This window comes from Oryzias latipes, chromosome 5 (assembly GCF_053564925.1).
Source record: "Oryzias latipes strain Hd-rR chromosome 5, Olatipes_Hd-rR_3.1".
NCBI lineage: Eukaryota > Metazoa > Chordata > Actinopteri > Beloniformes > Adrianichthyidae > Oryzias > Oryzias latipes.
In genome coordinates this window covers 7,601,435-7,614,856 of record NC_136241.1, presented here as the reverse complement: position 1 = coordinate 7,614,856, position 13,422 = coordinate 7,601,435, and the positions used below count along the sequence as shown (strand labels likewise).

Below are 13,422 nucleotides of genomic sequence, written 5' to 3'. Positions count from 1 at the left end.
CAGTTTTTGTGTTTATTGAATACAGTAAACTACACTGACCAAAAATATAAACGCAACACTTTTGTTATTGCTCCCATTTTTTATGGTATGAACTCAAAGATGTGAAACATTTTCCACATGCAGATAATAACCAGTTCTCTGAAATATTGTTCACAAATCTGTCTAAATCTGTGATAGTGAGCACTTATCCTTTGCCAAGACAATCCATCCCACCTCACAGATGTGCCATATCAAGATGCTGATTAGACAGCATGATTATTGCACAGGTGTGCCTTAGACTGGCCACTCTGAAATCTTCGGTTGTATCACACAGCACAATGCTACAGATGTCGCAAGTTTTGAGTGAGCGTGCAATTGGCATGCTGATAGCAGGAATGTCCACCAGAGCTGTTGCTAGGGAATTGAATGTCCATTTCTCCACCATAAGCCGTCTCCAAAGGCCTTTCCGAGAATTTGGCAGCACATCCAACCGGCCTCGAAACCGCAGACCAGGGTCGTAACCAACGACCAACATTCCACAGGCCACAATAGACAACCTGATCAACTCTACGCGAAGGAGATGTGTCGCACTTCATGAGGCAAATGGTGGTCACACCAGATACTGACTGGTTGTCCGAGTCCCCTGACCGCCTCAATAAAACAAAACTGAAGATTTCAGAGTGGCCTTTTCTTGTGGCCAGTCTAAGGCACACCTGTGCAATAATCATGCTGTCTAATCAGCATCTTGATATGGCACACCTGTGAGGTGGGATGGATTGTCTTGACAAAGGAGAAGTGCTCACTATCATATATTTAGACCGATTTGTGAACAATATTTCAGAGAACTGGTTATTTTATGTATGTGGAAAATGTTTCACATCTTTGAGTTCATACCATAAAAAATGGGAGCAACAACAAAAGTGTTGCATTTATATTTTTGGTCTGTGTAGTTTCGATCAAAGCTGATTTTCTTTGTTCTGCTTGCGTGATCTGCTGTGGAGCTGCTAGGGACCAAGCGACACGGCTGAAGGACATTCAGTATGGGTTTTATTCTACCCAACCAATTTAGAAAAAGTACCACTAAAATTTAAGGGTTAGGGCCTGTCGAAGAGAAATACAGGAAATGCTTCAAATGACCAGTGAAACTTTCGGTCAAAGCCCAGGAAACAAGAAAGCCAGCTAAATGCTGGGGAATTGAAGTATGTCCCCAACCTCCCCATTTCACAAAAACTTGGTACAGCCCAATGAGGGCCTTTATGCTTCTTCACACTCATGACTAAGACTTTGTCAGTTATCAGAAGCAGCAACTGTCCGACTGCCTGCCTGTCAAGTTTGAGCTGCAGCCAAGTGAGTGGCTGTGCTGCCATCTAGTGGTCGAAATATTTGCTGACATGGAACCTGTAAACAAAATGTGGTGATACTAAAGGTGATGGAAGGAATACAATCATTAGAGGCAAATGTACCTGAGAGGACAATCACAAGGTCGGCAGGTGTTTGCAGGGGGACCTCAAGTAACTTCTTTATTTCCTGTGACTTTTTTCTAAAACAAAATGCACTTCATGTGAGATTTTGCCCTGGTTTTGGCAGCAATAGCAGACGGGCTGAAGGACTGCAGCAGGTGTGTTACTGAGCCTCCAGCCACTGGCCAAAGGCGTTCAATCAGCTTTCCAGGGTGAGGCAAAGCTCCTGTTGAAGGGAAACTTTTTCAGCTTTTGCTTCATGCTGAGAAACATTAGAAAACTCACAATGATGTCCTCAGTCTATATAACAATCCACCATGAGGTCTATTGCCTGAAGTGGGTTTCTGGGTACCGTGTGCAGAGACGTTTGTCATTATTCTTCTGAGCGTTTGTCTCCATTAAAAGGCAAATATGGTTCAGTGTGTCTGCATCTGCTAGCATCAGACTTTGCAGCTCACAGAAGAGATCAGGCAGAGACCTGTATCTTTCTCACTCCCATCATGTGGCTCCTCCCGCTCTGATGGAGGTGAAAAGGGAGCGGCTCCAACTCCATCAGACGAACACAGAGAAGAAATCCCAGCCTTGAAAAGTTATATTTGAAACATAAAGGAGAGAAAGTGCAGACATGAACTCAGATCTGAGCCAAAGCTGCAGCAAGTAGTTCCTGAACTTCTACACGCAGCAGCCCTTAAACCTCCTCATTGAATCTGGTCCTAGCCATGCCTTGATGAACAACAAAAACACCACTGTTGTGTTCATCTTTATGGAGGAAAAGATCAGAAAACCAGAGAAGAGACATGTGGACAGTTTGTGATGTGAAAACACCTCAGTTTAACTGGTACTGGCTGCACTGACATTTGTGGAAAATTTTGAGCACGTTCTCAGAAAAAAAAAGGAACCCTGATGCAGCAATGTGAATCTTTGGCACTGTCATGATTTCCACAGAGCAGCACACTGTTGTCCCAGTCCGAATTCCTGTAGGGTCCATTTAGTGTGGAGTTTGCATGTTCTCCCCGTGCATATGTGGGTTTTCTCCAGGCACTCCAGCTTCCTTTCACAGTCTAAAAACATGCTTCATAGGTTGATTGGTGACTGTAAAGTGTCCCTTGGTGTGAGTGTATGTGGGAGTGATTGTGGCCCTTCGACAGACTGGCAACCTGTGAAGTTTTTTTCTCCCAGGATTACATTTTTTTTAGTTGACACCTTTAGCATTGTGCTGACGCCAACCGGGACATGAAGGGAATGATTAAGTCTTCACCTGCTATTCTGTAAAGATCAAAATGACATGAGGTCAGTTTTTGCTGTTGTTGATGACAACCTGTACGATTATTCAGTTGATCTTTCAAACATTGAAAAACATTTTATTAGGACACTTTATATGATTTGTCTTTTAAAGTTAAAAAAAAAAACCCTCTTTGTTTCAACTTTGAAAATGACATTTTTTAACTGTCAAAATGAAGCGGCGCCCTGATGCAAAGGGAGAACCAGAAAATGGTGTTTTCTCTTCTGCTATCTGCTGAAATGTCAGTTGCATAATAAGTGGAACAGTGTGTTTTTGTTGGATACTTGTTAGTTTGACCAGATTCAGTGTTGGTGGATGTGTGGTGGAGCCTCGCAGCAGAAGGAGTCCTGGTGCTGCAGTAAAGCAGAACATGTCAGCTGCTCAAAAGTGGGTCACAACCTAGAAATGAAAAACAGTTTTAGCTGAACAGGAGGGAGAGGGAGGTGTGAAGGAGAGGAGTCATGGAGGAGAAGTGTGAAAGGGAAGGAGGGAGAGCAGAGCACATTTAACGAGGACCGAACAACAACGATGTTTGGCCCACCACATGCGAGCCAGGGAGGGCTGTGGGTTGTGAGCTCTGGTCGTGTGCCGGAACAAGCGTCTCCTCTTTTCAGAGCAAAACCGCAGTAATGTCTTCATAGAATGAATGGAGCAGCAAGCAGCACCTCAGTAGAACCGGAACCAAAGATCCAAGCCCGGCTCAAGACAGAATCTTTGACAACATGTCACTGCACTACCTCTGTGATGCTAGTGCTAGACCTGCCATTAAAGGCAAAGCACAGGCAGGTTAAAATGAAAGGTGGAGCAGCAGAGCAGCAGGGTTTCTGTGTGACAAAATAAAGCAATATTTGTTGAAAGTTGATTTATATTCTTTTGTTAATATTAAAAATGATACAATTTTAGGTAAACTTACATAATTTTTATTGATAATGATCTTATTTATAGTCACCGCAGCGAGTGGAGGGGGGGGCAGTTTATTTTTCCTGCGGGGGCAATGCAAAATAATAATTGTGAAGCAATGGCTTTACAGCTGTTCAGAAGTCCAGCAGAAGTCTCCAGCTCTGCAGCGCCCCCAGCGAGTGCAAAGCGCTACTGCAACAACATCCATCACTTCTGCCTCCCGGTCTCATCTCCTCCTCATCCTCGTCCTTCTCCTGCTCCTCCTGCTGCTCCGGTGCAGACGTGATTAGAGCGCCCCAGTAGAAACGGACCGAACCCGCGGCTTGGCGCGGCACAGCCCGGATCATGGAGCACACGGAGCTCCATCGCCTGTGCTGATGAGCGGAGCGGGGCTCAGGGAAGCGGACGAAGACGAAGGGATTTCGGGGATCCAGCCATGGCGACGGAGGGAGGAGGATGGGGGCGAAGGAGGAAAGCCGGGCTCTCTGGGTTCTGCTGGAAGACCTGCTACTTTCCTGTCCTGTTCTGGGCCGTTTCTGCGGGCGGGTGGCAGATCCCGATCAGGGTGAGAGTCCCGCACCTCCGCCTGAAGCGGGAGGCGAATTCCCGCTGTTGTTTGTCTGTTATCGCCTCCTTACTAAGTATCGCGCGGGGGTTCGCACTTAGACACGCGCTTCTTTTGGGGGGTTCCGCGCACTTCCACCTTCAGTCTCCCTCCGCTGCCTCCGGCCTCCAGCTGCCGCCAAAGTGACACTAATGGAAAATAATCCGCCATTTGAAAAATGGAAACGAAAACTCTCAGAAATCCCCTGGCAGTTCTTTTATTTCCTTCTGCATCCCCAGCTTCTCCAGGTGATTTCAGCCTTTTAATTGGCCTCTTTGCGCTCAGGTGCTTTGCACATCTGTGGGCAGTGGACATGTGCGCGCGCGCAGCTGGAGACAGACACACAGTCGTGCGACAGGCAGCGCGTTTCAGGAAAACAGGCAGCATCAGCCAGGCAGCTTTCATGAGCGTGGAACAAACAAAGCGCACCCTGCCGCTGCGCCCTTTCCAGTTTCCTTCCCCAGGTCCAAATATAGCAGCCCTCCATGAATTATGGAGATGGACGGCGCAGCAGGCGTTTGACAAGTGAGGAACTCGTGAAGTTAGACCGAACTAGACGGGGGGCGGGGTGGGGGTGGGGGGTGTAGGGCGACTGCTTATCACATCTTTCTGGAGAGAAAAAAAACAGTTTCCAAGCCTCCTCCCCGAACGATCACCATCCCCATCCGCCTCCTCCTCCTCCTCATCATCATCATTATCAACACCAACAGAAGGTTCAAATCCACAAAGTATTAACACCCCTCTCATTTATGTGCAGGAGGGGGGGACAGAGTGGACAGCAACCTCTGCTGCAAAGGTGAGTCCAGATAGTCCAACAGCGTTTGGATTGAGCTTGTTTTACCACCTTTGATTCACAGTAATGCCGAAGATCTGCAAGAAAAAGAACACAAGTGGGCATGAGATGGAGGGTGAAGCCAGCGGGTTGCTTCCTTTTTTGAGACTAAAAATGTACAGGACGTGGAGTCCGTCTTTGCCATGGAAGGCTTGTAGGCTAACTTTCAGAGAGTAATACTGAAGGTGCATCTTCTGGTGTCCTCTTTAAGGACTGGTGTGCCATATTCTGTATTTACCATCCTTTTAGTTTGTGGACTCTCTCTCTCCATCAAAGCTCCTTTCAATTTAATGTCACATCATTTGACTTTTTTAACAGTCAAATAACTTTTTAAATAGCGTAAGGTGTGAAATAAAAAATGGCGACATTTAGGTGTACTTTTGAAGTGTTATTCCTGGTGTAATTGCATGAAATGCTGCATAGTGTACAGAACTAATCGGGGGGGAAAATGCATTTAACGTCGGTAATGTTTGGAGGACTTTTTTGTTAACCTTCCCCTCTTGCAAACGTTGGTCAGTTTAATATTAATACATGCAATTGTGTTTTTTTGTATTGATCGAGTGGTATAGGTTTATATGGGATTAAGAAAGTAAGCAGTGCTAGCAAATTGTGTTTCCAAAAAGTAATTGTTACATTAATCTAATTCAATGTCCCTGATTTCATTTTCATGTAGATGCAATCCTGCATGAATTAAAAGAACATGGCAGCAGCTAAAAATGAAGTATAAAAACATAATTCAATCAGGTCAAATTTGAGCATGTCATGGATGTAGGCTTTGTTGACAATATTTGAGATATGAAACATTTACATAGCAATACATATCTAATGTTGTTTTCATTGTATATATGGAATTGACTGCAACGAAAAGCGGTAACGCTCAAACAAAAACGTACGGGGAAATGACAAAAAATCGAGTCTAGGTCTCAAAATCCTCGCGCGACGTAAATATAATTTTCTACGAATTGATGCAGCCTCCTCGTCTATTGGGTCCTCCAAAAAAGGACAAGCCATTCTTGTCACTTGTCTCTGTGTGACGGACATGTGGGCAATGAAGGTTAAAGCGAAAAATACCGCTTCGTCTTTAAAAAGGGGAGGGGACCGGCAGAAACCTTGAGTTTAGAGAATAAAACCTGCTCCTGACCAGGTTAGGTTCACAGCATAAGTAACCATGGACACTGACTCCGAGTATAAGTTACCTCTCTTTCAGAAACGGGTTTGACTTACTCTGTTTACTCTGGTTTAACAAACCTCCCATTCTGAAACGGAAAACCCAGGGTTTCCCTGATTTCAGGGTTAAGATACTCAGAGTTTACACTTAACCTCCTTTCTGAAACAGGCCCCTGTTCAATTAAGTTTAGTCGGTCTGCGCTGCTGCTGCGCGGCATTCACTTGCTGCTCTGTATGGTCACTTCCACTTTAATCTAACAAATTTAAGAGTTCTTTTCTTGTAAATTTACGACTTAAAATCTCTTAATTTTACTTTTTTTTTTTGGTGGCCCTAAAACTCCGTTGTACAAAACCTTCTAAGTTGCAAACGGGAAAAAAAATGCCTTTACTATATATATATATATATATATATATATATATATATATATATATATATATATATATATATATATATATATATATATATATATATATATATATATATTGCTTTCAATTTTTGTTTTTGCTTTAAACATTTTTTTTGCTTTCAAAATATATATTTTTTTGGTTTCAAAACTTTTTTTTTTTGCTTTCAAAAACATTTTTTGCGTTTGCAAAACAAATGTTTTCACATGCGTTGTGTGTCATCTCACTTTTTTCTTATCTTTGAATTTGCTCACATGTTTAGCATTCCAAAGCTGCCATCAAACATTTTCTGATTGGTCTACATTCTAACCAATAAAAATGCCACATTATCTAACATGGTGTTAGATAAATGTGCTACCAAGGCTCAGAAGCCGAACCAGCTCTTTTTATCCTGGATTTAAAAAAGATTTTTTCATTCTTTTCATTTCTAATCATTTTAAACATAATTCATACTTACTTTCTTTTGTTGCATTGGTTAATTTATTTAGTCAGATTTATGGATTTATGGCTGAGGATCTCCTGAAACTGTAAAATAAACTGTAAATTTATCTGCTGACATAATGCTAAATCTACAGGCATGTGTGTAATCTGTGAATCTTCCGGAGCAAAATATTGGTAAATAGTTTGATTTTTTTCTAAGATCTGTATGTTAAAACAAAAAAAAATTAAACATGTAAACAACATATTATTTTATGCTGCACAAGTGTTTGAGAAAAGATTAACAGCAGTAATAAGCAAACAAATAATTTTTAACTTTAATGTTAATTTTCACAGTGTCTTTTTTTTAAGAACTCGTGTGCTTTTGTCCAAAGTTAAAAAAACAAACAAATTACTCATAAAAAAATGCTATTTTCTCTTAATATTCCTACATTTATTGATAAAAAATAAAACAATGGTTCAGATACTAATCTTAATCGTAATAAAATGTAACTTCCAGCTGGACAGTGTCGGAACTCAGACTTTTTTTCTGCTGCAGACACATTTTAACCCTTGTGCTATCTTAGATGACCCCACCCTCACATTGACGTGTTCTCCCTACCATGACAAAGGTGGATAAAGGTGGAAAGATTTCATGTAATCCATGGACACCAGTGAAGATCACAAATCATTGAAGAAAAAAGGTTCAGAGCACTGTCTAGTGGGTCTAGATGACCCAACTCCTAACGTTAAAGTGCCTAAGATAGGGTTACAAGGGTTACACATGCTGGTCGCTACACTAACATAAATAAATACAAACCCGGTTTTATTTTTGTGGCTTTGCTTCTCCTTCTGGGTTTTACTCTGAGAGAAACGGGCCAGAATGGTTGAAAACGGCAAAATCCCATCCAAACAGAACCGATACAAAGTCCAAATTCCCTGTATACCTCCAAACACCATCTATATGAGACAGAGACACTTGATTGGTTAGAATCTAGATCAATCAGCAGAATTTTGATGGCAGCTTTGTCACGCTAAACTGAAACTAATGAGAGCAAAATCAAAGATAGGAAAAAAGTGAGATGTGACACAATGCATGCGAAAACATTTGTTTTGCAAATGCAAAAAAAGTTTTTGAAAGCAAAAATAAAAATGTTGAAAGCAAAAAAAAAAGATTTTTTATTGTTTTTGAAAGCTAAAAAAATGTGAAAGCAAAAAAAAATTGAAAGTAAAAAAAAATGTTTAAAAAAATTGAAACCGAATATTTGATATTTTCATTTGCAACTTAGAAAGTTTGGTATGGTGGCATAAATATTATTCCATACGGATGCCCTTCCTGACAGAACCTTTTATTTTACCCGGGCTGGGGACCGGCACAGGGAGTCCCAGACTTGGGCCCCCTTGTGGCTACATAGTTAGGTAGTAGTGATAATTCTGTTTTTAAAACATTCTTGTAACCTATTTCTATCTTGTTTCCCCATTGAGGGGGCAAAATGATTTCCCTTCCTGAAGCCTAAGCTGGGGGGAGGGAAAACAGAGGTATCCGGTTTATCTGAAGCCCCTATGGTTTCCAGCGAGGCTACTGTCACATGCTAACAAACAGAAGCCTCTTTGCTGCTGATGCGCGGCGTGTTGGTTCCCGCTGGCGGTTTTCAGCCTCGACAGGTGGAAAGGGCATTGTTTGCTGATTGTGCTGCGTCTGTTGTTGCTGTGTGGGTCGCATATTAGTGTTTCAGCTCTGAGAGGCAGAATCACCACGATCAGTGGTGTTTCTCAGCACTGCTTATGTTGCTGGAGACACTTTGATTCAGACAAAGGAAGCGCCTGCAGCTGCTCAGAGAGAGCCGCACAAAGGCTCAGGCGTGTTTTTACCCTGCTGTCACCATCACGCCTGTGCTGCTGCTGGGACGTGCCATGCTGACACACTCTGCAACCGTGCACACAGGGTTTTGCTTCAGAGTTGATACTAAATGACCAAACATGCTTTAGTGCTCAACATTAGGACAAACATCCATGACACATCCAAGACATCACATGCTGTTTTCAAATGAAAAGCAAATCAATGACTGAAATGTTTTTTTTTCATTTGTTTTCTCTGTTCAATTCAAATGTTTATTTGTGCTGAAAATAAGACAAAGACAGGTGCCATCATTGAAAAATCATTGCCCTCCAATAAAAACAATGTTTGATTTGACCCAAAACCTAAAACCAACTGTTCTTTTTGATTGTTGAGTTGATACATTTGTTGCAGGAATTCATACAAAACAAATGTAATCGCCACGATCACGTTGTTTATAATTCCATTTCTGGTCACGTGATTAGTTAGGATGTCATTTAGGCACACCTGTCACCTGTGTTAGTTTGGTTTGTTGGTTTGACACAGAGAGGGTGCACAGGGCCCAGTATTTTTTGTTGACCGCTTTTACACTTGATTATGTACAATACTTTTCTGATGGATCGTACCACATGTGTCATCTGAGGCAATAGTGAAGTGGAATAAATCACGACACACAAGTAAAGTGGATTTCATGGTCATAGTTTTTTGTGGAGCGCATCGCAAACAGGACCTGCCGCAGCCTCTCTAGCGGCTCATAAGCCCGCAGCCGCTACAACAAATGCTGCTCATATTTCTCAGGAAAAACAAAAAGCCTGTTGCTGTATCTGCTGTTGACTGCGTTCGATTTTGTTCAAACTAAACATACAGTTTGATGCCACCGGCTTGTGCGTGACATCAGCTGGTATACTCCAACAGACCCTGAACAAGAAGAAGCAGGAATAGAAAATGGATTGGTGGTCCATCTTTGCACTGCAACGTTCTACACATCCTGTGATCCAATGTGTTCAATGAAACTCCTAAATGAACCACATGAACAGTCAAAACTCAGCTTTATGGGGTTTGAAGTGCAGGCACAGCCTTTAAGTGTAACTGCCTTACCCATCTGTCTGTCCATTACAGCAGATTTTGTGGTTCTCCATAACAAGATGCTGCTTTTTGTGTGAGAAGTTATGCTGCACGCTTTATCTATTTAAAATCAGCAGTTCTGTGATCAATACCTGCCCTCTTTTAAACAGAACCATGAACGTGCTCCTATCACTCTATCAGTCCTTAACAGACCTCAGCGATCTACACTTGAATTCTCTTTGGAGTACTTTCTCATCCTGGCTCGGCAAACAGTATCTTCAGAGTGCCTAGAATTTACTTTCTCAGTCATCTTCTATAGTCCTGCTGATGGACAGAAAAGAACAGAGGTGGAAGGAAAACTTTACTCTACTGTGACTGCTTCACCACGGAGCTACAGGCCAACACCTGCTGGGTGTTTTCTGCAGAGACAGGGCTCAGGGTGCTGCACAGGAGTGAGAAGGGTTGTGCATTGGCAGGAGCCTGGTGAGTCTTTCACAATAGGATGAGTATCACAATTAATCCCAAGAAAGTACCAGGAACAACATTTGACTAGTTTTTAAAAATAGTATGACTTTGAAAAACTCTGCCTGAATATGAATGCACTTTACTACTGAGCTTGTGTCCTGACATGGAAAAAAATAAAATATATCTCGTTCCCACAAATTAATATGTTGTTCCCACGAAATAATATTCTGTTCCCACAAAGTACTATTTCGTTCTCTCGAAATAATTAATTTGTGCGAACGAAATAATTGTTCATGTCATTAGTCATTTATAAGCACGGATATGCTCTCCGTCCAGCCGCAAAAGCCGCTTTCAGCGGTAACTTCCGTGTCTCTGTGAGCCACATTCATTCATTCAAGAAAGGAAAAAGAAAAACAAGAATGATCAATTTATTATTGTCTCAATGAATATAAGAAAAATATCATAAGATTTAGGATGCCCAAGCTTGCTGCCTCATCATACCATAGCGATTCACAGTACATAGCTCCTAGCTCCGCCGCAGAGCGCTTGCTTGTCATGCCGGCATTGTCTTCTATATCTGGATTTTGTTAACAGGGAAACATAAAACAGGTTTTAGGTAAACCAGCACTCTGGCATAGAGGGCATTAGACCAGGGCTTTTCAACTGTTGATTTGGGGCCAGTTCATGAATCTGATGCAAAAGAGGGGGCAGAAAATATGAGTAATCCTCATCCTGAATAAAGAAATTACAACAACAGTGTAAAGGAGTCTAAATATATGTTGTAAATGCAGAAGAACATGTGAAAATAATTTCACACATTGACCACTACTGTAAAACATTTTTCATTTAGAACATAAATAAAGGCATCATACCACAGATACTGTATTTAAGATCACACAGTAAACTTATCCCCCCAAAAAATAAAACCAATGTGCATTATGATACAAAAAACAATTTCAACATGGTGTCTAACTTATTATTTAACTATATTATTTACTGCATAAATTTACTTAACCTATTAATTAAAATGATAACTAGATTGAGTCTAACTTATGAGTTGTTACCTGTAGTTTTGTATAGTTTGTCAAAATTTGCCATCTAAAAGGAAAAATGGTATGATTTTTTTTTAGCAAGGGCAGGGAAGTTGGGGGTAAATCTTGTCAGGACAATGTACAAGATGAGTGAGAGATGTGTGTTTGTGGGGTTTTTTTTTCGCATTCATGTGTGAGAACGATGACTCACAAGTTTATGTTTTGGGGAATGGTGGTTGGTAATCTTACAGAGGAGCTGTGGATCCAACAATTCTAAAGGACCGTTTCAACTTTTGATGAGCTGTGTGACGCTCATCAATTGAGCACTTGGTTACCTCCAAAAAAAACAACCTGAGATCCCAGCCCAGCAGAGACCTCATGGTTACCTTTTTGTGGTTCATATGTGTGGTGCTACAAGGGTATCAGTCTGACATTTGGTCAGCCTCTCTTTGTTCCCCTTTCTAGGTGTAAACTTAAACATGCCTTATTTTAAAGCTTCTCCCTAAAAATCCTAAAGTGATTAACATCTCTTTTTGCCCCAGGACACAATAGGTTTGGAAAGTAGATGTGTTGATGTGGAGCTGTGTGGTTTGCAGGCCTCAATACAGAAATGTGCTTGAATTCAATAACCACTTCTTCACTAACCCCCACCAACAATTTGCGAGTGGGTGGCTTCAGCAAGGAGGTCCCAATGTCTTTTTGCTCCGTGGTATTGATGATGCCCTCATCCCAGCAAGTTTGAGAGTCATTGTTAGGAGCAAAAACAAGCATTAAAATTCCAACCCTTTACTGTGTCCACAAACAAAAAGCTGTACTAGGATGTCAGAAACAAAATTACAGGACTACATGAGACTGGAATAAACTACAAGACCCAGAGCAGCTTGGTAAAGAGGTGACAGCAGTGGATACAGGTGAGGCTCCATGATGGGTCTCATCTTCTAAAAATGAAGTGTTCATGAAAACGTAGGAAAGATCTTGTTGATGCTTGAATCCCAGTTGATAGAACTCTACAGCAGGACTAAAATTCTGGAAGGTCGCCCAGATCAAGAAGCTGCATTGATTTATTGACTTCATTGGTGTCTCAGCTTCAAATTTGGACCATTTCTTTGTGTTTTTGAAACACAAAGAATGTTTCTGTGCAGTTGTAAACTGGCGACTTGTTCAGGGTGTCTGCCCTGCCTTCGCCCACAAGTGGCCGGGATAGGCTCCGGCAGCCCCGTGACCCCGAAAGGGATAAAACGGTATAGAAATTGAATGAATGAACAGTTGTATCAGTGGAGTGTCTGCTTCTAAAAATAGGAGAGGAAATCTGACACTCCTTCATGTAACTCCTACAAATCATTTTTTAACTCTGATGATTTAAAGAACCATCGTTTCCATCACCTGTCAGCTGATCAATGCAGTACAAGAGCTCCTGCTATAACCTCTAACAGAGACTTTAATGGAAAGCAATAATTTTCTGGATAACATTTGTCACAACATTGTGTTTAAACAGAATGTGTTTTTGGAGTCCTGAAGGAAAGGAAAGATAGGCGCAGGATGGAAACACTTCTAGTTAAAAATACACAGTGGACAAAGTATCTTGGCCCTTGATAAGGTCTTTGGGTGGCACACAAAAGGGATGCATTCAATCACAGAAAGAAGAAACCATTTCTTACTGAGATGTAAAATGAGCTTGTACTGTTGTTGCAAGTTTGTAGTTGCTTCAGATCACCCTCTTGGAGTGATGAGGCCTGAAATGTATGGGGTCATATTACTGTCAAAATGAAGCATGTCACTACAACATGTAGACAACGTTATGCAAACTTAAAAACAAAAATATGAATAAAACATTGCGTTTTATGTTTGACTTGTCTGTTTTGGAAACAACTTTTCTCTGCCATTAAAAATACGTCACTGACAGGACACACCACTTCCTCCACCTGCAGGCAGCCTGGCCAGGTAAATCGGTCGATCAGTCTCACCTGTGTTGCAGCCT

The 13,422-nt window shown here is 41.6% G+C and overlaps 1 protein-coding gene across 1 annotated transcript in view; it reads left to right on the top strand.

Annotated features, from left to right (window-relative positions):
* The first annotated feature begins 3,812 nt into the window (after positions 1 to 3,812).
* mmp24 (matrix metallopeptidase 24) overlaps positions 3,813 to 13,422 on the top strand; it is a 45,016-nt gene continuing 35,406 nt past the window's right edge. Inside the window, exons 1-2 of the mRNA XM_023954646.2 lie at positions 3,813 to 4,186; positions 4,983 to 5,021. Coding sequence (XP_023810414.1) covers positions 4,058 to 4,186; positions 4,983 to 5,021 — 168 coding nt within the window. The 5' untranslated portion in view covers positions 3,813 to 4,057. The remainder of the gene's footprint in view (positions 4,187 to 4,982; positions 5,022 to 13,422) is intronic.